At 44.8% G+C, this 26,121-nt stretch overlaps 1 protein-coding gene across 1 annotated transcript in view; it reads left to right on the top strand.

Moving 5' to 3' along the window:
- Positions 1-18,100: 18,100 nt before the first annotated feature.
- Positions 18,101-26,121, top strand: part of BCAS1 (brain enriched myelin associated protein 1) — a 52,998-nt gene continuing 44,977 nt past the window's right edge. The window contains exons 1-3 of the mRNA XM_081917423.1: positions 18,101-18,252; positions 23,409-23,488; positions 25,010-25,097. Of these exons, the coding sequence (XP_081773549.1) occupies positions 23,417-23,488; positions 25,010-25,097 (160 nt within the window). The 5' untranslated portion in view covers positions 18,101-18,252; positions 23,409-23,416. The remainder of the gene's footprint in view (positions 18,253-23,408; positions 23,489-25,009; positions 25,098-26,121) is intronic.

Here is a 26,121-nt window from a genome sequence, read left to right on the forward strand (position 1 = left end):
GAGTCACCAAGTCCACAGGCTTCAGCGCCTGCGGTTTTTGAGGGTCCCCGTGTCGCCGGCACGGCAAGACCCGTCCTCTGCGGAGCCGATTCCCTCCGGAGCTTGGAGGGAATCCGCCATTACCGGATCGCGCTATCCCGGAAGTCGAAATCATCAACTTCCCATTCCAGAGTAAACCATTTATTTGCACTGGAAATTGAGATGGTGCTAAATGTATTGTGTTGTTTAATCCCATAGTTGGCAACTATCCTGTGGGGGGAAGAAACTGTTCTAAGAAACTCAACCTTTAAGAGGGGAAATTCCTAATGCATACAAATGTGTCTAAATTTTAAAAGTAGGAATTTGTTTTCTTTGTCACAACTAAAGAGACACAGAGCTGACAGTGGAAAATTTGTATATCATGGCCTGCTGTCCATCACTAGGATCATGTATGCGACTATACCACCCATTCCTTCAATGATGAAAGTCATGGAGCTCAGAGCACAGATTTCCTGCAGCTGAAACCGCTTTGGTATACAGCTGTAGAATCCTGTTATTATTGCTCAGAAGAATACAAAAGTGGAGATTGCTTAAGGGTCTACTTAGTGGTTAGGTAGAATGAGTGGGAAGAAAATCAGTATATCCATTTCCAGTAATGGAAACCTCTAAAAAAGTCTTCTCAAAGCAACTGAAACCAGAGAGTTAAAAAAAGACACCAAAGCACTATTTTAGGGCTGTGGGGTGGACCAGAAGATGGGAAAATCAAAAATAGAATCATGTTGAGAACCTCAAGGTCTAAGTTTCTCCTTGTAGTACAAACCTCAAAGGTTTGGGTTAGCCAAGTTTCAAATGGGTCCTGGTCAGTGGGCAGACATAATGCAACCCAAATTGAACAATGTTGCCTCCCTGTTAACATGGACACAAGGGGTCACAGTCATAGTAAGCAAAGATACGATGTACATAACGTACAATATAAAAATAATATCCTTTAATACAAAAATACAACCTAAAACCAATAAAACAGTATACAAGAAAATAAAGCAGAGAGTCAGAGGATCCGCACACATAAAACAGGGTCCAATCTTATGAACCAGGGAAAGACTAGGGAAAACATGGTACATCTTTACGCAACATCTAAAGCAACTGATGTTCCCTACTTCACATATGGCAGAGGGAAGGATTTTCCACATTATAGTAGTACATGTTGTCAGCCACGAAGTATAGATCCTGTGTTAGCAACCAATTTATAGGTGAGTAAGGATGAATCATAATGCCAAGAAGGAAAGTATGCAAATTTTGTGGTTTGGAACTAATTCCAGACAGCTCCCCTGTGGCATTGGCTGAATTTCAATTAAGGGTACTGAGTTTTATGTGGGGGTTTTCCCCCTCCCCTCATAAATCTGTGGGAAAGCAAGACATAAAATAGGTAGCCAACTCCACCAAACCAAACCACTTGGGGACCATTTTATTCAGGGCTACACCACATGCTCTAGTAAGCTTAAATGGATAATTCATACAGGCAGGATAAAATTAGTTTGCTCCATTGTTTGTGGTTTAACGAGCTAATGGAAGTTAAAAGAAATGAAATCTCAGTGACAAGTCAATGGTATTGCTACAACAGAAATGCATTTGGAAAGACTATGTTGAGGCATCATCACCTTCCTGTCATAGGAGCTATTTCAGATTTCATTAAGGGGGACCACATGCTTTTGGTGGGGGGAAGGAAGTGAGATGAAAGGTTAAAAGGCCCATTGTTGGATACATTCAAGGTAAATATGCAAAATGGATGGATTCTGTGCACTGAAAACAAAATGCGTACTCGGTTGCTGGTGTTCTATTAATAGAAGGAGACTTTGATGGATATTTAACCGCAGGAGCTTCAAATAGCGATTCTGCCCTTTCCTTAAGGGGTAATTGACGTGTTAGACACGTAACAAAGCTCCAAAACTATTAATAAACAATAGACTTAGGGGGCTGCTGTTCTGAGCAGAGGAGGGATCCTTGCAGTCTATTTTCCATGGAAAATGGTCTTCTGATCCTTTCCAGATTAATGCTTACAAATAAAAAAGAATAGAAAAAGTTGGTGATTTGTTTCATGCATTAATGTTCAACACACCCTTGATTTTGTGGGATTGATGTATTATTGCCTAAATGAGATAGAAATGGCAGGGCTGTCTGCCATTAAAGCCTTGAATGTGTGACATCTTGTGATGCTGGTGATGCAATGAAAACAGTGTTAGATTCGGACCATGAAGTTCACGAGGTGACCCTGGCCCTCTCCCAACTTCTCAGCCTAACCTAATTCCTGGAGTTCTTGTAGGCCCTGCCCTGTTACTTGGTATGCCGTCACAAACTCCTTCCAGGAAGATTGGGATGAAAAACCCAATAAATGAATTATGATTAACTATCTCTTCAGTGGTTCAGCTCATCTCCTCAAATCATTGGAGGAGTTCAGGAGATCAGGATAAAATGCAATAAATGAATTATCATTAACTATCTCTTCAATGATAAACTTTACCCAACATGTAGACAGGCTAAAAGTAGAGTGTGGGTTGAGGAACAAAATCACATGTGCTCTGTAATACAGAGCTGGGGGTGGGGTGTCCTTCCTAAATGATCATGTTCACCAGGGTTGGAGGCAGGTAATGTGGAAAAACAAAACTGGCCTTTCTTAAGATAAATGATGGTCCTCAGTATGTGGTATCCTCGTAACTCAGAAGCATAGAATGTTACTGTCCAGAGATGTTCTTATGAAGTGCCCAATGTACAGGAACAGGCCAAGACCTGGGGATACACTAAGACCTCCACCATTCCTCAGATAAAAATAGGGACATTTCTCACTCCCTACCCCAACTGACCCTCCTCAAACCCCCACCCCATTTTTGTGTCGTTCCCCCCCCCCCCAGCATTTTCTTTCATTAGAAAGTGCCACCACCACTTCACCAAGAGGACACAACACACACACCCTCCACTGTCCTGAGAAAACCCCTTAATTCTGAATTTTATTCTTTGGTTGATTTACAAAAAATAAAAAAGATACAAACCAATAAATAAATATTTGAAAGGGGCAAGATTAGACGTGGGCACACAAAGTATTTTATTTATCTGTCTATCTATATCTATTTATCTATCTAAATCAAGTCTTCTTGTGCTCCACTCCTCTCTCCCTTTCTTCCCACCCAGGGTGGCCCTGCCCTCTGCCTATCCCTCAGAGTTGGTGTGTCATACGGGCTGGGCCTCAGCAGCTTCTCCTCCTCCTCTCCCATTATCCAGAAGATGCCATGACCCGCCCAAGAGAGGAGGCTGGCAGTGGCAGCTGTGGAAAGGCAACGGGATGCTCCCTCACCACTGTCACCACTGCGACATCCCAATCTCAGTGGCGGCAGCACTGGTGGGAGAAATAGAGACATTCCAGGATCAAATCAGGAGCCAGGATGGCATTCGTAATTCTGGCACTGTCACCGGAAAATCGGGACCGAAGACTTAAACAGAAGTTGTCATATATCTTTAGTTTTCAGCTGCAAAGGACCGGCATTTGCTCTGTTAGAGGGTGGGTGGCAAGGCAGAGGAAGAAGAGTTTTGGGGTAACATGAAACAAGAACATGATGCACACCCTACAACATTTCTCCGATGAAAATACAGATGATCTATTCTATACCCTCCAATGAAAATAGGAATGTCCAAAGAAAAAAATGGGACATTCCTGCATCAAATCAGAAACTGGGGTAACTTCTGTAAATCCAGGACTGTCCCTGGAAAATAGGGACACTTGGAGGGTCTGTGATGATGCATGTAAAATATCCCAGGTTTTGTGGCATTTTTCAATAAAAGTTTGCTCAAACATTTGACTAAATTCATCCTAGGATCTCTTCTGCCAATTCAGTTTCTTCAGGCAGAGGCAGGGAATCTGTGGGTCTCCATATATTGCTGGACTCTACCACATCGTTCCTGACCACTGGCCATGCTGGAAGGGACTGGTGGGAGCTGAAGTCTAGGAACACCAGGAAGGCCACAGGTTCCCCAACTATTTTAACACTTTGAATCCAATGGTGTATGCCTAAAAGTGGAGTTATTGATTAGAACAGGGATGGTAAATGTCTTGGCCACACTTGCTTCATACATGTGTATCTCAAGAGGGGATTGGAGCTGTAAACCCCGTTTCTTGTGAACAATCTCCTTATTAAACTAAAACCACTAATTAGGAAAATCAGGATTGTCTTAAATATTGCTCAACGGAGTGCTCCCCCCCCATTAGCTCCTTAATGATGTTTCACTTTCCTACTCTTAAGTTAGCCGAGTAAAGCAATACATAGGAATTTGACCTTTATCTGAAACACTTTGATGTTTTTGTAACAAATCTGTAAGGAATTCCTCCCTGTGACATGGCTTGTTCCACTTCACATTTGCAAGTTCCTAGGAACTGATCGGCACAGAAGCTGGGAAGGGAAAATAAAGCTGCTAATGAAGGAGTTTACAGAAAGCAAGAGTGGGAACTGGTCCCAGGATTTTCCTGTAGTGTGAGAGTAAATGTTTCTACATTTCCAGACTATTTCTTGCACAATTAAGCTTTGGGCATGAGACAAACCAGCAAAATGCAGGCATGATTTCGGAAAGCTAAGCTTGCAGAAGGAAGGTGCATGTGGAGCTTCTTCCCCTTCTTCTTCTTCTCATTCTGAATCCAGTACATTCTCTTGGTTTGAGAAGCAGGGCACACATGAAGTTAGTCACAATCCATATCTATTCTTCAGTTTCATCTGAAATCCTTTGTTTTGATGCATCTTCCTCCCAAACTAGCTTTGATCCAAACTGAGAGAAAGAATGACCTAGCTGAGCTTTAAGTCAGTAATGTGTACACAGCCTTGGACTCCCACAACATTGGGAGGGCTACAGGTTCCTTGACTGCTTAAAATGGATGCTTTGGGCGTGTTTGTTTACCATGAACTTTCGTAGACATAAAGTACACTCCTAGTAGGTTTTAAGGGCTTTGTATAATGCCCTTCACCAGTAGGCCCCAGAGCAGTTTACATCAATAAAAATATACAACAGTAGAACAGACTAAAAACAAATATAATAAAATATAATAAAACAATTCACATCTGCACCACACATTTAGAGCTTATAGTACTATAAGCAATCATGGTATTCCCCAAAGAATTCCGGGAACTGTGGTTTGTTAAGGGAGCTGGGAGTTGTTAGACTCCCTGTTCCCCTTCCCAGAGTTTCCTAGGGAAAGTGATTGGTTGTTCAACCACTCTGGGAACTGGCTACACGAAGGAGCCTCAGGATTTCACATGCTAGTTCTCCATCTTCCATGCCCACAAGGATGAGTCAGTGCCTTCTGTTTTCAGTTTTAAGCTAACCACAGTTCACCGCGATGTACAAATTTAGAAAACCGTGGTTTTGTTTAAACTGTGTTAGAACAAGTCAGAATCAAGCTGTGGTTTGAGATCCTGGCTGGTTCTCAAACCACAATTCTTCAAGTCTGGCTGTCATCAGGAACTCTGGTTAGTTTAGTTTGAAATAAAAAATTTCTCCTTCCCACAGCAGGAAAGAAAGGTCTTTTGCACAAAAACAGTATATTTCATAATATATAAAAAAAACAAAAATTGTCCAGTAGCACCTTAGAGAGCAACTAAGTTTGTTCTTGGTATAAGCTTTTGTGTGCATACACACTTCAGATACACACAATTCTTCCAGTCAGTACATTCAGCTGTCCTCAGAGCTGTCCCAACCACTAGGCAGAGCGAGACGACCACCTCAGGCAGCAGATGCTGAGGGATGGGAGGTGGTGACAAGGTGATGGAGAGCAGAGATGTGCATGCACAGCTTGCCCACTAAGCTATTCCAGTGCTCCTCTCAAGCACAGAAGAGGAAGGTGGTGGTGGTGGTAGTACCATCTTGTCCTTCACTCTCAGCCAGCAAAATGTCTTGGGGCAGCCCATCCCATCCTGATTGGCTTGTGGGCTGTCCAGAAAGCAGAAGACCATTTCCAAATGCTCTGAGGCAGTAGGGCACAGTTTTAAATGGGCCACATGCCCCCACTCTTAGGACAAGAACCTTTCCAACTTACATTGCTAATGCCCACAACCTAAAGCCCCCTTCCTATTGCTTGAGGACAGTTGGGCATGTTCACAGAGGGTCCATATGACTTCTGTGATGGAGTTGGTATGGTGGCCTGAAGTTCAGCATTTACTGGCATTATTACTGGTATTGTGGTGTGGTGTGAGATTCCAGGCACTTACCCAGGGTTGTGTTTCCTTTTGGAAATGAGGCTCAGCAGTGACTGTGGTATCTCTAGGATATACGGTTTATTTACACATGCAGTGGTACCTCAGGTTACATACGCTTCCGCTAACCCAGAAATAGTACCTTGGGTTAAGAACTTTGCTTCAGGATGAAAACAGAAATCGGGCTCCAGTGGCGCAGTGGCAGCAGGAAGCCTCATTAGCTAAAGTGGTGCTTCAGGTTAAGAACAGTTTCAGTTAAGTACAGACCTCCGGAACGAATTAAGTACTTAACCTGAGGTACCACTGTATATACAACCTGGGCCTACAATGGAGGGGTTCACAGCATTAACACCCCAAGAGGGTCTTGCCTCTCCCATAGGCACAGCCTTGGATCCAAAACAAAAAACCACTATGCTCTGACCCTTTCTCCAGCTCATCGTCTTTACTAGGCTGCAACCATTTTCCTCTAGGTCACATGCCAGCCAACCCTAAAGACTCCAGTTGAAACTTGGCCTTTGTCTGAGCTCTGAGCTCAGACTCTGAGCTGAGGGAGGCACGCCTGCAAATGGCCTTTTTCTTTGGCTTTCCTAATGGCTCATCACCTTCCTTTTGTTCTCATAGTAGCCCAACCCCCCCCCCCCCGCGATTTCACCAGGAAATTGGGTTGCCTTATATTTTAACATTTGCTGAATCCAGGGGGTTCAGTGTCTGGCACCCAGAAACTCATAACACAAGGGAGTCTGAAATTCTTAACACAGCAGTCTGACCACCAAACTCATAACAGTTTGTTTGTAGTAGAGGAGTCACCTGCACTCTCCAGAGACCGAACACAAGGAAGAACAGAAATTATGCCCTCCCACATGGCCCTGATTCTCCCGCTGTTCCATTTTCATTGGGTGATTCTGGGTTCTAGTCTTGCATTAAAAACAAACAAACATTTTATCTACTTTTTCTACACCATGCACTATTTTGTCCTCCCACACTTTCCCCTCTAAACTTTAAAAGCACACTTTTTAATAAGGTCAAAAGGTGTGAAAGACATTGCCCCAAACTCCACAAAACCCGATCCAGAAAATTAAATCAGGGCGGGGAGTGCTGGTGTTAAATGTGAGCTGCCAAAAAACTGCAAAAATGTTTTACAGAAAACCCAGAGTCAGGTGTACATGTATTGTGTGTATTTGTGTGAATGAGGCTGTCAGAAAACCAGTTTTCTAAGCACTTTTTCCTACTTCACTTCATGGCCTGATAGTTTTCCCAACAGATTGGGAATATATTTAACTGCCTGCCTTTAAAATAATTCAATGCTGTCATCTGCTGACCGTATCAGGGATAGCAAGAATGTTACCTAGGCTGTGGGCATGTGCTAGTAAGAAATACATAGGAAATAGAAAGCAAGTGAAATAAAATGTGATTTTGTTAGCCTAATGGGTCAGTCATGCAAATTAACAGGTATGGTAAGCATTGCTGGAAGATTAGCAAAGTATTTTGCCCATGTTTTTCATGATGGGCTGAATACTATTACAACACAGGCAACCCCCAATTTGCACAGGGCTCGAGTTCCAGGTCATCATGCATGTGGACTGAATGTGCACAAGCCTGCCAGACCCCCATCCTGCCCTCTTCTGGGTCCAAAACCAACATGCGCATGCAGTTGTGCATGCTTTGAACGTACGCAAAATGGGAGTTGCCTGTACGTAGGGCTCATGCATACTTCTGTTTGTCCCTACCTATGCATTTGTTCGGGACACAGGTGGTGCCTGGGACTTAATGATCAGAAGGTTGGCGGTTCAAATCCCCGCAACAGGGTGAGCTCCCGTTCTTGGTCCCTGCTCCTGCCAACCTAGGAATTCGAAAGCACCTCAGATAAATAGGTACCACTCCGGCAGGAAGGTAAACGGGATTTCTGTGCGCTGTTCTGGTTCGCTAGAAGCAGCTTAGTCATGCTGGCCACATGACCCGGAAGCTGTACACCAGCTCCCTTGGCCAATAAAGCGAGATGAGTGCCCCAATCCCAGAGTCATCTACGACTGGACCTAATGGTCAGGGGTCCCCCTTTACCTTACCTATACATTTGTTCTGTGATTTCTAGGCCTAGGTCAGAGAGGTTTTTCCTTTGCCCACTTTCCCCAGGAAAACCTGCTCCCCAGGAAAATCATCTATCCCTGGCATTGTGGGGCAAGAAAAGAGAAATAGCAGCTACCACAAAAAATGGCGCCTCTCACTGGCAGAAACCATTTTATTGTGGATGTTCCTGTTTTATTTGCCCTAAATGTTACGGAGCCATGTAATATTTGGAACATTTTGGGCAAGGTGACTCCAAGTTCATTGCAGAATGAAATTGGCAGCATCCTCCTTGAGCCTCCTGGTTCATTGGGGCCCCACGGAAGCAGAGAACCACCCCCAGATTGCATTCCTTGTATGCTCTTTGAGGGAGAAAGGAGCAGCATTTGACTGAAATACATGGAGGCAGGTTTGAATCTGTGAGCATTGCAGGTTTACTATACAGAGCAAACCTGGAAGTGCATTTTCTAAAATTAACCCAGAGTGTGTTTTCATTGCTCCTGACATAGGACTTCAGCAGACTAGTATATATTGCACCACCTCTGCAGTGGTGTAATAAGGTAATAGCCTCTGAAGTTAATGTTCTTCCAGAGAGCTCTACATTCACTTGACTTTCTCCTCTTATTGGATGCCCTCTCCCTCACTTACTCACTTACAGGAATATTGTTGTTAGTGCTGTTATAAAGTTGTACACTGCCCTACCTCCCAATGGAATTGAAAACATTATCATCTAAAAACGTTTTGTAAATATTTTCAAGGAGACAAGTTATTTCAGCGACTAAGGTGTGTTGAGTTCCTCCTGAAAGTTAATAATGCTGGAGACAGACACACATCATCAGAGAGGGCATCCCACAAACGGGAACCACCACCTTGAAGGCCTTGTCACAGGTCAACATCAACCAGACAGCAGCCAGTGGCGGCACCACCAACAGGCCCTCTCTAGTCCATTGTAGTGGCAGGGGACAGCCAAGATGGGCCCTGTCAAGCCCCACCATGCCCCACTCTTGTAGTCCTATTGCCGAGCAAGTGTGCAGAGCTCAGTGGAGTGTGAGGCCAAGCAAACAGTAGAGTCTATACTTGCCTGGAGGCAGAGGCAGAATATTAAGTCAGGTCCATTCCAAGGGTTGGACAAACAGCAACCCATGTAGTCAGATAATCCAGAGGTCAGGGAGTCCAATGATCACACAGCCAAGAGTCCAAACGGAGAGCTGAGAGCAGCAAGCATTGTGACTGTTGCTGAGAGCTGTTTAAGAAGGATGCAGCCAGCTGGCTCCCATCAGGGCCTTCTCCATGTCCTTGAAGGTTGATCAGCTGCAGGTGGAGTCATTCCACCTTCTCCCACTTCAGGCTGCTGTTCAGCAGGTGAAGCCAACTCCTGGCTAATGACACCCCCTATGGCAGGTGCTGACACTGGGCCTGATGATAATTCCATGCTGGTATCTCTAGCTGGTATATTACCCCCAAAGCAGGCCAGGCCATTCTTTTTCTGGCCAGCTGGCAACCTGAATAGCTAGACACAACGGAAGACAAGAGACCATAAGTCTGAAGCAGACAGTGATGGAGGGTGGGCAGCTAGGGCTCATCCACACTTCTGCTCTGTCAGTGATTTTTTCATTTGTCCAAAGATTCCTAGGTGTGGGTCTAATAAGTTTTCCTTTTGTCCTGCTGCTTTCCCCAGGAAAACTTGTGGGTTACCACTGAATCGGAACAAATATCAATTCACATAAAACCAATCGATATCTGTGAGCATTCATCCTGATTTCTTTGCAGGTAGGTTAAATTACCTTGTGTCAAAGCAAGTGCCATCCCACAGTTTCCAGTACATTTCCCCATCACTTTCTTTATTGCAAAAAGTCCGGTCTTTATTCGGGAAGCAGTTGGCTACTTAAAACCTCCCAGCTAGAATGATGCAACCTGAATTTACCGGTATGTGAATGAATCCCACTTTAAAAGTGCCACCAGTTTGGAAGCGCCCTGTGACAGGTCTGTGAGCAGGCAAGATCTGTTTGCATGCAAATTCTACGTCAACGGGCATTCATCCTGATTTGCTTATGAGATGTTTATTCATCTTCCCGTTAATCATTTGAGCGTCCCACACTTTTCAATGGATTTATGTGTCACTTTCTTAAGCAGAAAAAGTTTGCGGTTGTTTTTAAAGTGGATTTGTTGCAGTGGTGTGACAGAGCACTTTAATCCCCTTTAATTGCACAAACCTAGATTTCCGGTTTGTGCTCGAATCCCTAGAGCAAAACTGGTGGCAGTCTAGAAGCAGATCCTCCTGCTGGTGCACTGTATCAGTGTTTGCCGTGGTATTAAAAAAGCCCCAGGCTGATCCTTGCAAGAAATCTATTCTGTTTGATTACTGGACTAGCCTGGTAGTAGCAGCTTCTGGGCTGGCACTGCAGCAAAATACAGACACCACCACCATCAGCAAAGTGACATGAAAGAGATCAGTCTAGACATGAATAAGCCATTTGTTGAGTCAGCTGAGCTCCTCATGCTTTACTCTGAAAGAGAGGAAGAGGGGGAAAGATGTCGGAGATAACAGCCTCGCTTAAAACGCTACAACTGCTTTGACAAGAGGAGGGGAACCGTTGTCTCCACTTTGCAGCAACTTGCATTAATGGAGCGAAATATTTAGCATGGTATTGCAATCAATGGGGCATATTTGGTGGGAACGCAAAGCAGCTCGCACAAGGGGAGCGATTGTGCTTTCCAGATGCCTGCCCCACCCACCTCCCGGGCATCCTCACAATGGCCTTCTGTTTTCGTTTTGCTTTCTGACACAGTAACCTTCTCTCTCCTCTGGAAGGCTCCTACGTGAAGAAATAGCTGCTTTCAGTTTTGTCATTCTTCTTAAACATTATTCCCTCGTTAAAAATACAAATATTAGAGGTACATTTATTTCCTATCACTTTATGAAGAGCCTCTCAAGGGACAACCTTACCAAGATCCAGAGAAAGGAGGCCTTCTCACAAGGCAAATTTGCAGGGCACCACTTAAAGGTAGTGAGTGCCTGGAGGCGGTTGGAGGATGGATGGCGGCTAACAGATTGAGGTTGAATCCTGACAAGACAGAAGTACTATTTTGGGGGGACAGGAGGCAGGCCGGTGTGGGGGATTCCCTGGTCCTGAATGGGGTAACTGTGCCCCTGAAGGACCAGGTGCGCAGCCTGGGAGTCATTTCGGATTCACAGCTGTCCATGGAGGCGCAGGTTAATTCTGTGTCCAGGGCAGCTGGTATGCAGGCTAAGACCCTACCCGCCCGTGGATTGTCTCACCAGAGTGGTGCATACTCTAATTATCTCCTGCTTGAACTACTGCAATGCACTCTACGTGGGGCTACCTTTGAAGGTGACCCGAAAACTGCAATTAATCCAGAATGTGGCAGCTAGACTGGTGACTGCGAGTGGCCACTGGGACCACATAACACCAGTCTTGAAAGACCTACATTGCCTCCCAGTATGCTTCTGAGCACAATTCAAAGTGTTGGTGCTGGCCTTTAAAGCCCTAAACGGCCTCGGTCCTGTATACCTGAAGGAGCGTCTCCACCCGCATTGTTCAGCCCGGACACTGAGATCCAGCACCGAGGGCCTTCTGGAGGTTCCCTTATTGCGAGAAGTGAGGTTACAGGGAACCAGACAAAGGGTCTTCTCGGTAGTGGCGCTCACCCTGTGGAACACCCTCCCTTCAGATGTGAAGGAAATAAGCAGTTATCCTATCTTTAAAAGACATCTGAAGGTAGCCCTGTTCAGGGAAGTTTTTAATATTTAATGATGTACTGTTTTTAACACCTGATTGGGAGCCGCCCAGAGTGGCTGGGGAAACTCAGCCAGATGGGCGGGGTATAAATAAATTATTATTATTATTATTATTATTATTATTATTATTATTATTATTATTATATTAGGTAGGGGAATTATCACGCAAATCCCCACCCAGCCATGAAGGATGACAGGGAATAGGGAACGGCCTTATACCGAGTCAGAACAACAGTCCATACTGCTTAGTATTGTCTGCACTGACTGGCAGCGTTTCTCCAGGACTTCAGGATAATTTCTCTTCCAGACACATTGACAGGGGCAAGTAGGCGAGGGAATGTATTGGGTAGGAACACAGGTGCCGGATCCTAGGGGGCAACCCCTTCTGGAGGCCCCTATATTTTGGGGGTAGTGTGGAGCTGAGTGTGGCATGCCTCCAGTGGCCATCTCCTCCTCCTGCTGCTCTGCTGCCACAGAGGGGTTGAAGCAACCTCCTGCTGAAGGTGGCATCATGGAGGAAGAACCAGCCACTGGAGGCACACCATGCTTGGCTCCGCAACAAGCTCCTCCAGACATCACACGGGTGATGTTGGGACATCATGAACGCAACATTGAGCGCCCCACAATCGCCCTCGCAAGCTGGTGCCCCTCAGAAGTGGGGGAAGCAAACCAGGACAGAACACATCCATAACATCTTTTATATCTCTTCTCAACTCTAGATTAACTATCCAACTGCCTGTGTATTTTTAGGTATTATTACATTTAAATCCCACCTTTCCACCAAGGGTGTCAAGGGGCCATGACAAGGTATTCCACCTCTCTGTGAGGCAGACTAGGCTAGAAGACCGGGATTGGTCCAAGGTGACATTTGTGAGCATCACGGCTGAGTGAGGACTTCAGCCTTCATCTCCCAGGTCCTGGACCGACACTCCAACGACCACGCCATGCATTCCATTCCAAGAATGCGGGCCTAAAATATTTCCCAATCTATTAAATTCCCACTTTCTCGTTTAGAGCCAAGAGTCCCTCAATTCACAGGTAGGAGAATAAGATCATTGGGAGGGAGAGACCAATTTGTCACACAGAGAGGCATGGTGATGATGCTGAATTGCACTACCATGAGTTCCTTGGAAGAATGGCAGGGCAGCAGCAACAACAACATTAAATTAAACTAACCATTGGAAAGGGGTGGTTGGGAGAGCTTGTTCCTTCTGTCATACTTTCCACCCCACAAACGCACCTTGATGGTAGACCCAGGCCTCCTTCAGATTATTTGTTTATTAACCATTCATCCTTACTTGCTTTACACAACAGTTAGACTTCACTGAACATTCATCCTGATTTGCTTGCAGGGTGTTTGCGAGGCTTCCTATTAGGTGTTTGTTCATCCCACACTTTTCGATGTATCACTTTCCAAAATACCATTTTATTTTATTTTTTGCCTTTTTATAAGTCAGTTTGTTGCACTAGTGCTAATGCACAAGCCTAAAGTTCCAGCATGAGCTTCTATCCTTCCTGCAAAATACTGACAATGTGTAGGCATCCCTAGAAGTCATATTCTACCTACACAAAGCCAGTTAGAATACATTTTAGTGAATAAGCAGAATATTATTATTTCCACCATGAAGAGTTTCCCTTTTGCTTGTCCACATAACATGCAGATGTTTCGATCAGTGGTTGCCTCAGGTCATGTGGGCCATTTCGACCCCACTGTCAGCTGTTTGGAAGCAATTACAGACCACCTCTTACTGTCACCACAATGAAGTGCAATGCTGTAAATGCACCACAAGATTATGAAATGATAATGGTGTTTCACTTGTTCACATGTGAGACAATGGCACCGCACAGGATTACAGCCCTGATGAACCAGATCTTAAGTTTCCTCCAGTAGTGGAACAAGCAGATGATAGATAAGCAGGGAAGCAAACAGAAGGCTTGCTAAGTAAACACTGAGTAAGTCCCACAACATTGAAACAGTATTAGTAATTGTCACTTGAGCCCGTTGTTCCTTTTTAGAAGCACACACCCTTCAGGTGCTTGTGGGAACACGATATGATTGTTGGATTAACAAAGCCAGTTGTAATTTATCCCACTTTGGGGGGCAACCTGAAGCTAAGGAAATTGCATGAATATAAAGACATAATAAATTAACTAGCTGAACAAAGGATCCATCTCACGCCAATAATTTATTTTCAGCAGTGACCAACCAGGTGATCCCGACAATCACAAGTAAGGCATGCAAGTAAAGGTAAAGGGAACCCTGACAGTTAGGTCCAGTCGCGGATGACTCTGGGGTTGCCGCGCTCATCTCGCTTTATTGGCTGAGGGAGCCAGCGTTTGTCCACAGACAGCTTCTGGGTCATGTAGCCAGCATAACTAAGCCACTTCTGGCAAACCAGAGCAGCGCACAGAAACACCGTTTACCTTCCTGCCAGAGTGGTACCTATTTTTCTACTTGCACTTTGATGTGCTTTCAAACTGCTAGGTTGGCAGGAGCTGGGACCAAGCAATGGGAGCTCACCCCGTCGCGGGAATTCGAACTGCCAACCTTCTCATCAGCAAGCCCTAGGCTCTGTGGTTTAGACCACAGCACCACCCAGTTGTGCCTCCAGATTTTGATATTCAGAGGACAGCAGAAGTGCTGGTCAGCACTACCAGCTGCCTTTATTGCCAAGGATGAGGAGCCTTCAGACATTGATAGGCTGCAACCATTATCCCTAACCATTTGCCATGTTGGCTAGGGCTGATGGGAGTTGGAATCCACAACATCTGGAGGACATCAGGTTTGGATGATTCATAGCTCAGTAGGAGAACATCTGCTTTGCACAGAGAAAGTTGCAGGTTCAGTCCTGACATCTCCAGGAAGGACTGATAAAGTCTCCTACCTGAAACCTCGAGTCACTGCCTGCCAGTGCCAACAATACTGAACTAGATGGACCAATGGTCTGACTCTCTCCAAGGTAGCTTCATAAGTTCACCTGGTCTCCACTCCTGTTGTAAAGGCTACAATCCTCTCATTCATACTGGGGAGCCTTTATAACCCATAGGGCTTTTATAACCTGAATACACAGGGAGGCAGTGTTGTGTAGTGGTTCAAGTGTTGTGTTAATATGTGGGAGACTCAGGTTCAAAGATTCAGTCAGGAAGCACCTTGGGCCACTCTGCCTAATCTCACAGGGTTTTCAGTTTTAAACAAACTCCAAGGAAGGGGAACCCACCTCCATCCCATGGGCCCAAAAAGGGATACCAACTTTTAGGGCCCATTTGTAAACTGGAGAAACAATTGTGGGCATTGTGCATATACTGCAAACAACCGCACACTCCTGTACACACTCGCTTTTCAATTTTGTAAGCCTGTTTTGAAGTAGGCTTCTGGGAGAGTACAGCTGGGGAGGGGGGACTTGACTTTTCCTCTCCAGCTGTAATCTCCAAGAAGATGGTCTCTTTCCCCCACTGCCCACCTTGTATAACTATTAGGCTTGGGAAAGCCTTTTATTGGAGCCAATGGAAGGCTTCTTTCAAGCTTGATTTCAGCAGGGAGAGGGGAGGGCAGGGGACGCTGTGGGTGTGGACAGCCCATGGTGCAGAGGGAATGATGGAGTGTCTGTGAGTCAGCTGTGTTTAGAAGAAGTGACCCCTCCCCAAATGCACACACACACCACATCCAGTTTTTCACCAGCACCTCCCCACATCGCTTCTCTGGAGAGCCGTATCCATTCACTTCTCTGGTGGGTGGGCTTGGAAGCAGTTTTCTACCAAACCCCCCCCCAAAAAAAACCCACATTTCTTCTCCTTTCTTTCCATGCCGATGTTATCTGCAAGTAGGCAGAAGGAAAACAGAAAGAAAGCAAGGGAGTATTTTAATTTCTGGAATGCATGAGTCAGGCTGAGATCAAGCCAAGTCAGGTGACACGTTGAAGAGAAATGTCTGGATAATGAGTGCCGCAGAGGGTGGAATAAACCTCAAGCAAATAAAGGAAAATGAATACCCACCAGGGCAAATACGGCAGGGCAAAGCCCAGAGGAAGACATCCTGCTTGCCGCAGGCAAGTTATGGGCTGGTCTTATTAAAAGGAGACAAGGTGTATGGACCCAAGCATCTGGGCATTAGATAGAGAGTCAGTGGTTTCTCTCAAGCATCCATTAAGAACAGACACAGATTTGCCAGTAATGAACTGAAACAAGTGAGGTCTATCATCAGCAAACTTTACAATAACAAGGTTTGGTTGGAAGGCACTTGAGGCCACCACCTTTCTGAAGGACTGAGTCTGGCTGGGTGACCACCTGAGAACCATGGATGGCATCCAGTGCACTTGCTTGGCATCCAAACCCGTTCCTGATCCCCTCACCTAACTTAAGCAGGGGTGGGGAACTTTGTTCAGCTCAAGGGCCACACTGGCCCTTGGACAGCCTTCCAGGGGCCACATGTCAGTGGTAGATGGGACCAGGGCTTTTTTTCAGCCAGAGCTTGGCTCCGGCATCTCTGGTGGGCAACAGTGCCATTCTAGGAGGAGAACAAGGGAGAAGTTCATGGTGAGCTCCAGCTCCTCTTTTTCTAGAAAAATAGCACTGGGCAGGACCATAAATTGAAGCTGGTGGCGCAACAGATGTGATGCTTTGTACCATAGGCTACATTCCAGCCGTGCAATAAGCAGAGGTTCCATATCTTTCTCTATCCAGACAAGCAAGAGGAATGATCCAAAACAAGCTTTCAGCCCACTTTAAAGATGCATGTAGCTGGTTCTTTGTGGTTGCTGCCTTTCCAGAAGAATAGTCGTCAGTTATCTCATGCTAGCAGTATTCTACCCAGCATTGCTCAGGAAGTCTAAGAAACCAAAACATCAGAGCAGTTTTAAAAGGTTCGGCCTGCCATCTTGATTCAAAATGGTGGCCAAACAAGCTGCTCCTTGATCTTAGGAACCATCATGGAAAATTTGGTTACAATACCTTAAGAGCTGTCCCAATTCATAGTCAACAAACAAACCACTTTCCAAAAGATATGGTTGATGAAGATTCAGCAAAAATAATGAAATTGCCGCATCTAAATATTTATTTTGCAATACCGAAGGGGGGAGGGAAGAAACAAAAACAGTTCTGTGATTGTAATCTTTGCTGATCTTCAGTGTCCATTATTATTTATGACTTCAAGTGTACAAGAAAGGCTAGTTATTGCCCTTTATAAAGATAATGTTTTATTACACTGGTTTGCCTATGAAAACATTGCTCATTATTCCTAATAATTCCTGGAGACCCAGGACCGGGGGCCAGATCCGGCCCAATCGGCATCTAAATCTGGCCTGCGGACGGTCCTGGAATTGGCATGTTTTTATATGGGTAGAATGTGTCATTTTATTTAAAATGCATCTCTGGGTTATTTGTGGGGCCTGAAAATGTGGTCAGGGTTCGAATTATGAGCAGCAGGATGAAAGCAATGATAAATGAAATACAGTGATACCTCGGGTTAAGAACTTAATTCATTCTGGAGGTCCGTTCTTAACCTGAAACTGTTCTTAACCTGAGGTACCACTTTAGCTAATGGGTGCCTCCCACTGCCGCCGCACCACCACCGCACAATTTCTGTTCTCATCCTGAAGCAAAGTTCTTCACCCAAGGTACTATTTCTGGGTTAACGCAGTTTGTAACCTGAAACGTCTGTAACCCGAGGTACCACTGTAGAGGATAATTGTATTAGATAAAAGTATGTTATATAAAGCAATAGTTATAAGGTGGGAATAAAAACATCACAGAGATAAGGGTGGGAAGTCAAAATATTAGACAAAAACATATATTGAAATTTAAGTAAATTTGTAAAGCTTGTGGAAATCAATAAAAAAAAATCTTTTTTAAAAAAGGAACTTGGTGTGATTTACCTCTGCACAAACATCTCCTTAAGTTGCATTGAGAGTACAAGGAGTGCATGTGCAGACTTTCATTTTACTCATACGGAGTTAACAGGCATCATCAACTCCAGAAAAGGACGCTTGTAACTGAACAGGTTTGGGTGGCCCTGGAAGCCAGGAAGCAAAAATACTTGAGCAGGGACTCCACCCTCTCCATATGTGGCTAACCCAGTGTTTGCGCTATTTCGTACGGAAGATTGCCCAAGGCACAGCAAGGCACCTGTTGGCCTCTGGGAAGGACTTTTGTAAACTGCAGCACCTCTTCCTGAACAGCTCCGAGAGAACTACGCAGCAGTGCCAGGGTCTTGGCGGAAAAGCATCCAAGGTAAGCTGTCCTTTTCTTTTTTGTTGCTAACTCATAGCTTTTAGGCTTGGAGCATTTCCTCCTCTCTCCCCTGCCCCAAGGCATTAAGAAAGCTGAAGGATGGCCCTTCCTGTGGGATTTTGCCAGTTTCTGGAGCTGCAAAACAGTGTTGTTTTGTTTGTCTGTCAACATGGCTGTGTGTGTGTGTGTGTGTGTGTGTGTGCTGTTCCTTCTTGCTTCTGCCTTAAAGTAGAATCATTCCTCTTGTTGAAATCAGATCTCTGATAGGGGATAAGGCCAGCTCAACTGCCCAAGCAATCTCAGATTTCTTAAGGGTCGCAGAAGGAAGGTGGATAAAACTCAAGAGGTGTGCTTAAGGGTCCCTTGCAATGTCGGAGAGAATCCAAAGCAGCAATGCTTTAGCTTAGGGCAGGCTACTTCATTCTCACAACAACCCTGTGAGGCAGATTAGGAGGGCGATGTGCTCAGGGGTCACTCTGTGAACTGAGATTCAAGCCTAGGACTCCCCAAGTCAGTTCCAACACTCTAGCTGCCGCATCACACTGCTTCTCAGTGGAATATTGATGCGATCCCAGCTCAGGCATGGAAGATCACTTTGCTCAGTTCCTATCTCCAGGCTAATCTACCTCACAGGGTTGTTGTAAGGAAAAAATGGACTATGCTTCTTCCTTGGAGCCCCTTGGTGGAAGGTTGGGGTAAATGAAAATACAACAGGAGAGCTGTATACAGTTTGAAGTGACTTATATAGAACTGTAGCTATATCTTCCTTCTCATTTTGGTATAGTCTCTGCATCTAAACATACTAAAGTAAGTTTTAACGTGATGATGCAGCCAATACATTGGAGTATTTCTGTCCATTATCATCTGAGTTTTGGACATGACTACCAAAGGTGATGGTGATATTATGTTGTCACTATTTGTTATTGTTGTTTTAATAATATTTATTACACACCCTTAACCAGAAGGTCCCAGGTTAGGTCACGGCAAAATAATTTTTAAAAAGCATTAAAGACAGTTAAGAAAAATAGTAGTGGCAGCAGTTGTTCCTCTAGCTGTTTACTTACACTGTGTGTAGCTTAGCTGGTGTAAGGTGCCATCGTTTTTAAAAAAGCATTTTCTTAATCATTTTCACAACACTCTTCTAAGGTTGATTACTATCATTCCCATTTTATAAAAGGAAACTGAGGCTGAGAGAGAGAGAGAGAGAGAGAGAGAGAGAGAGAGAGAGAGAGAGAGATTTCAAACGGAGTGAGTCCAAATTACGAGATGTTCCACTCTTTATAATGAGACACAGATAGGAACCTCACACACACCTTTTCACACTTGTGGAGTTTGCACAACTTGAGCATTATGCTGTCGGCAAGAGAATGCAGCTTGCATACTTCACCCTTTGCACAATACTCAGAAGTGTTGACAGAGGTTGCACAAATGGTTTTGCACATCTCCTCTTGCCAGTGTATTGTAATGCACAAATTAACCCTGAATCGGATTTGATTTGATTTCTTTCATTGAAAGAGGGCTTCGTGGGAAAGGTGGGCTCTGTGGAGGAATGTAGTTCATTCTTGTGAATTATATAAATACATTGGTTAAGTATGCCATGTTTGGAACCAATTCACATGTTACACCTGGCTGCAAATTTCCTTTTTCTTCTCTCCTCCAGCTCATATTAGCAGCCACGGGTGGCACCAGCAGCCAGAATCCTTGGGCAGCTGCCAGGGCTCCACTTGCCCATTTCCTAACTCTGGTATAGTGTTGCTCCCAGGGCATTGTGGGAAATTAAAATGACAGATCACATTGCCTAGGTAGATCAAGCCTGACCCTATGACCAGCACTGGGTAACAATCTGATGTCTCACAAAGTTATGGCCCAACACTGCATCAGATGCATTATGCATTAAATTGGCACCTCACTCCCTACATCCAAATGCTGCCTCTGTGAGGTAGGCCAGACATTGGGCCCCAGTGATGCACGGTGAACTCTGCTAGAGGGCATTTCAGCAATTGCCTGGCACTGACCCTGCTTGCAACCACTATGAATTTGCAATGTTGTGAATAGGCCAGGAAATTCCAGAGCATTGCAGCAGCAATGTTCGTGACACATGGCACTTCCAGATTAACGTCTTACTGAGCATTCACCCTGATTTGTGTAGAATAAATGTTGTCCACACTTTACAGTGTGTTTCCCCATCATTTTTCATATATCAAAAAAAGTCTGATTGGGGGGAGGCAGGTCTGTTGCACGAGATCACCAAATCTTTGTGCAACCTGAATTTGCCGGTAATGATTGAATCCCATCTGAAAATAGCAACAGTTTGGAAGTGCCCACAGTATTCTGACTTGCACATTACACTGGCCACCCAAGTAAACCCTGCATACAAGCAGGCAGGAAACAGAGATAAGAAGGGGCAATGAACATTATCACGTTAACATGCCCTGATCCTTGCTTTTTCTGAAGAAAAGGAGGCTTGATTAGAGATGTGGCAGGTGAACAGTGGCGTAGCGTGGGTTGTCAGCACCCGGGGCAAGGCAAGTAATTTGTGCCCCCTAACCCGTGGATTTGCGCCCCCTAACCCATGGATTTGCACCCCTAACCCTAACCCCCAGATGTTGCACCCGGTGCGGCCGGCCCCCCCTGCACCCCCACGCTACGCCACTGCAGGTGAAGAGGGATTGCTTAACCCTTTCCACTGCCAGTCATTTTCCTGCTCCAAATCACCCTCCCCTGATCCACCTCCCCCCTTTCAAAGTTCCCAGGACCTGTTTGCCTGTGGAGTCCAATGTGTGAGTTTCCCCTGTTAGAAGAATTCAGCACGGGGAATGAACAATCTGGAGGCTTGCCTTCAAGACCAAGCAGAAATCGCAGAGGCTTCAAATAGGACGTGAGCTCAGCTGGGTGCCTGTTTGAATTGTTCAAGGGTGGTTCTTGTTTACTCCGAGTGACTAATCCCAGTCCCTTCCCTTAGCGGTCAGCTCTGAAGCAGGGAAAGAGACAGACAGAGACGAGACAGATAGAAAACTTTGCCCTCCAGATTTGTGGTGGGCACCACTTGGCACACGTTTTCTGGGACCAGCAAGACAATTGCAGAAATGCCAAACAAGTGTTTCTACAGGTTGCCAACCCTTATTTCCCCTCGGGTGTGTACACAGGCAGTAGCATCCGTCTACTGAGTGCCACTGCTGGCTGTGCAGCCGGATATTTGTTTAGCAATAAGTCACGTGTCTGACATATTTCACATGTTCCACATTTTCCCCCACCTGTGTTTTTGTCATAGGCAGATTGGCACCTAAGGCTCATGATCCAAACTTCATATTCCTGAATTTGGTGACAAAACTTCCTGCCTTTTACATTGTATTAGATATTGTATACATCATGCAGGGTTGTCCATTGCTAAGCAAACTTAGGGCAGCTGATTAACTCTAGTTTGCTTTGTAATGTTATGTACTTAAGCCTAGATTTTTGTTTTTTGTTTTTTTATGATTGAATTCATTCTGCATTTGCCCAATTGTTGATTTTTGTCATTCTTGAATTTACTGACATGTTCTGCATTTTGTATATTTGTATTTCCAATGCTATGTATTTTTATGATTTGAATGATTGCTGTAAGTCCCTTTGGGCACCATTCACTGTGGAAAAGTGTCATATAAATAAACTTGTCCAATCAATTAATCAAAGTGGATGATACTTGATGGTGGCAAACTCATGCTTTTGCATGTAGGTCTGCCCCAATCATGTGCAAAGGCAGTGCAAATTAAAATACAAAAGTAAACAGTTTGGTGTGGGGTATTAAATTTTCCTGCCTGACTTTCAGATACTTTTTGAATTATTGTGGAAATCCCTTCCAAGTGAGATCTGCTTAAGGGACCACACAATGTCTCTCTTGTTAGCTTCATTTTTAGTGAGTAGTTTGACTTGATTTATTGGGTGCTATCTTTCTTTCTTTGCATTTTCATAATGCTGTAGCAGCTAGGCTCCAACAAGTCCCAGGTTCAGTCTGTGGAATTTCTGGGTCGGGCTGGGAAGGATTCAGTCAGTGTAGGCAGTATTGAGTTAGACATACCAATGTCATAAGGCAGCTTTCTATGCCATTGGTAAAACACATGCTGTACGTTAGGAGTGAGAGACCTCAGCCCTCCTGTCCTCTGTCCAGCTATTGGGGCTTTCCAGGCCACATGCCCATACCAGCCCTGCTCTCAAAATCCTCAAGGGGTTTTGCCTGGCTCTAGTCCTGCTTGCCGGCTTCTCATAGGCATCTTGTTGCTCCCTGTGAGAACAGGATGCTGAACAAGATCAGCATTTGGCCTAATTCACCAGGACTCACCTTATTCCTTAAGTTGTGAGCATAATTTTCATGATGGAGGGCAGAGGTGTCATGCCTTGTCTCTACCACATGAGCAACAGATCTGGGTTTGAACAGGGCAGGGTTAATGGTGTCAGAAGTACTGCTGGAGACTTCCTTAATGGGGCATTTATTGTTAGGGGAACTGCAGATTAATGGCTAGGGATTTACATGTGATGTTGATTCCATGGGACTAAATTGTTGAACAATTGCTTATTGATAAAGCATCTGTAGTTTTTCAAATGGGAAGGGCAACACCTTCCCCACCCCAGCTAAGGATGTTGTGATCAAGGTGTCTGTGTGTGAAAAGAGCAAGACTACATTTTGAAATAGGTGCTGAGACAGAGCTGAGTTTGGGCCCTGCATCTTGAGGTGCAGCCTGCCTCTCTCAAGAGGTCCTATGTGGGTGCGGTGGATTGCACAGGGGTAGAATAGATGCCCCTTTGGGTCCCTTCCAGGTGTACAATTCTATGAACCTATGGTTCTATGACTTTCACTGTCCGGTGGAGTATTTGTAAGTTAAGCTGTGCTTCCGCCTGTGCTCTGCCAGTACATTTGTTAATACATGTAAATACTGCCTAATGCCAGTAAGCCTCCAGTAACCACCTCCCAAAGGTAATTTAAAACTGGGTAAACAGATGCATTTGAAACTTCTCAACGACTCAGAGAAGTGGTGGTGGTGTATGTGAGAATACGAACTACGGTTTAGTGTCTCTCATGTCTCCATAGGGTCCTGCGAATACATCCCTGCTCTGAAGTGTGGCTAAAGGCTGCTCAGTCAACCCCATGTTTCCTAAATTCTGTATTTTCTCAAACACAGCGTCCACTATGGGAAACACAATGTCCATGCAAAGGGAACCTGAAGACGACGAACCTGTTCACATAACAGCATATTCAGAGGTAAAAATCTGTAGATTTCTTTGCTCTGCTTCGTCTGGTCAAATTGTATTGAAAATGCACAAGCAGCAAACTTTTTCAGCAGGGGGCTGGTCCACTGTCCCTCAGACCTTGTGGGGGGCCAGACTATATTTCAGGGGGAAATATGAACAAATTCCTATGCCCCACTACTCATGTACAAGCACCAGGCAGACCTCACAAATAACCCAGAGATGCATTTTAAATAAAAGGGCACATTCTATTCATGTAAAAACACACTGATTCCCGGACCGTCCGCAGGCCAGAATAAGAAGGAAATTGGACCGGATCCGGCCCCTGGGGCCTTGGTTTGCCTACCCATGGCACAAGCTGTGTCTCTGGCAGCCCCCAAGTACACTTGCTGGGCTGAAAGAAATGCAGTCTGTATTTAGAGACTGGGAGGAGATGGAGACCCAGCTATGCAGCATTTACGTAAATTTTGCTTTTGTGTTTTGTACTGTGTCAGGAAATTGCAGGGTTATGTGCATGCCTGGATGGATGCCTCTACCTATAAAAATGGCCCATGTAAGGGGAAAGTTCCAGGATGGTGGTAGGGATGGGATACATCAAGCAAGGACTGTGAAGGGCAGCAGTGAACAGGGTGGATCTCTAGCTAAACGATGATTAGGTAAGCAAATAGAACACCAACCAGGGATAGACAAAGCTTTGTGGCTCAGAAGGGTCAAGTCCCATGCTATTTGTTTGTCGAAATACCCAAATACAAATGGGAGTGATCCAAGCACAAAAGTAAATTTAAGAATTCCATAGCTGAGTCTCCTCCACCCACACATCTCCTCCCAGGATGCAAACACACTAAACATTTAAAGCACATCTGAAGCACATTCTTTCCCTCAAAGCACTCTGGGCATTGTACAGTGGTAACTCGGTTCTGAAATGTAATCCATTCCGGAAGTCTGTTTGACTCTCGAAACGTTTGAAAACCAAGGTGCTGCTTCCGATTGGCTGCAGGAGCTTCCTGCAGTCAAGCAGAAGCTGTGTCTGATGTTCGGCTTCCAAAAAGCGTTTGAAAACCGGAACACTTCCGGGTTTTTAGTGTTCGGGAGCTGATTTGTTTGTCAACTAAGCTGTTCGAGAACCAAGGTTCCATTGTATATTGTTAAGGGTTGCCAGGAATTGTAACTCATTGAAGGGTGAACACCAGTGCCCAGAATTCTTTCATGCTTGCACATCTTAGGCTACCTTCCTCTTCCTTCCTCTACTCGCACTTTCCCATTCTTTCCCTGACTTCTAGTTTAATGGCAAGCCATGGTTTGTTGTTACACACCTGAGCCTGGAAAACTGGTTTGAGCAAAACATAGTTTGCCCAGTTCTGATGTAAAGGGCATGATGGGGACAGGGAGAGGAAAGAGGGAATGCATAAGCCCAAGGTAATAATGAACCACTCTCTTCTGAACGGAGTCAGGGTTCATTACTGCAGTGTTCAAAATTGTGCAAGGGTTTGTGACCAAGCAGTTTCAACGACTAACCTTCAGTCTGATGCTCTAGGTTTCATCTGAACCTCCTGAAAACCTTAAGAATGGACCTGTCACAATCGCGACTATACAGACTGTTCCTTCTGCAAACGGTGATGCAGGTATGTTCAGAGAAGGAAAGGCTGCCATGCCCATTTCTGGATGGGCCCTCCAACTCCAGCTGATTTAAACAGGCCCCCTGTACAAAGAGAAATCTACACCCACACATTTATGCAAATGTTCACTTCCTGGGTATAAAAACATGCAAGATTTTAGGGGACAGTTGTTATGTACCGTATTTTTCGCTTTCTAAGACGCACCAGACCACAAGACTCACCTACTTTTTGGAGGAGGAAAACAAGAAAAAAATATTCTGAATCTCAGAAGCCAGAACAGCAAGAGGGATCGCTGCACAGTGAAAGCAGCAATCCCTCTTGCTGTTCTGGCTTCTGGGATAGCTACGCAGCCTGTATTCGCTCCATAAGACGCACACACATTTCCCCTTACTTTTTAGGAGGGAAAAAGTGAGTCTTATAGAGCAAAAAATACGGTAATCTGATATGAAAATGTGCCTTTGTGATGCACATTAGTGGGTCAACCTCTGCTAATCTAGGTGTTCAAACTCTTTGCTAGCTGCAATGGATAGAGTGTTCAGGACAGCTCTACGTGATTGCTACATATAATCCAACCCTTGTTCTTGGACACATATGGGGACAATGGGTGTTTCTTAGTTATTTTGCTTAGATCATTGTCTAGAAACAAAATACTTTTTATTCTGTGTCACTCATCAGTTTGCCTCTTCCTATACTGATTGCAGTTCAGACCAATAAAAGATACAATCTCTTTGGCATTTCTCTCTGGCATTCCTTTTCACAGGAGACGTATGTAAATCATACAAATTAAGCAGACATTAATCATATTGGTATACACTCCATACTGTATGCTATAGTATATTATAGACAAAGGCTGGGAGCCAGAAACAATGACAAGCCAGGAAGCTTTTATAAAACATGCATGAGATAACACCATGTAAGACAAAACCACATCATTTATCACACCCCCGAGGAAACACCTGCCTGCTTAGTACGAGCTGTGTGGCTTCTGCATGGCTAGTTTGCTGCATTTATGAAAGTGTGTGTTTAGGAT

This window comes from Podarcis melisellensis (genome assembly GCF_964234715.1).
Source record: "Podarcis melisellensis genome assembly, chromosome: 6".
Taxonomy (NCBI): Eukaryota; Metazoa; Chordata; class Lepidosauria; order Squamata; family Lacertidae; genus Podarcis; species Podarcis melisellensis.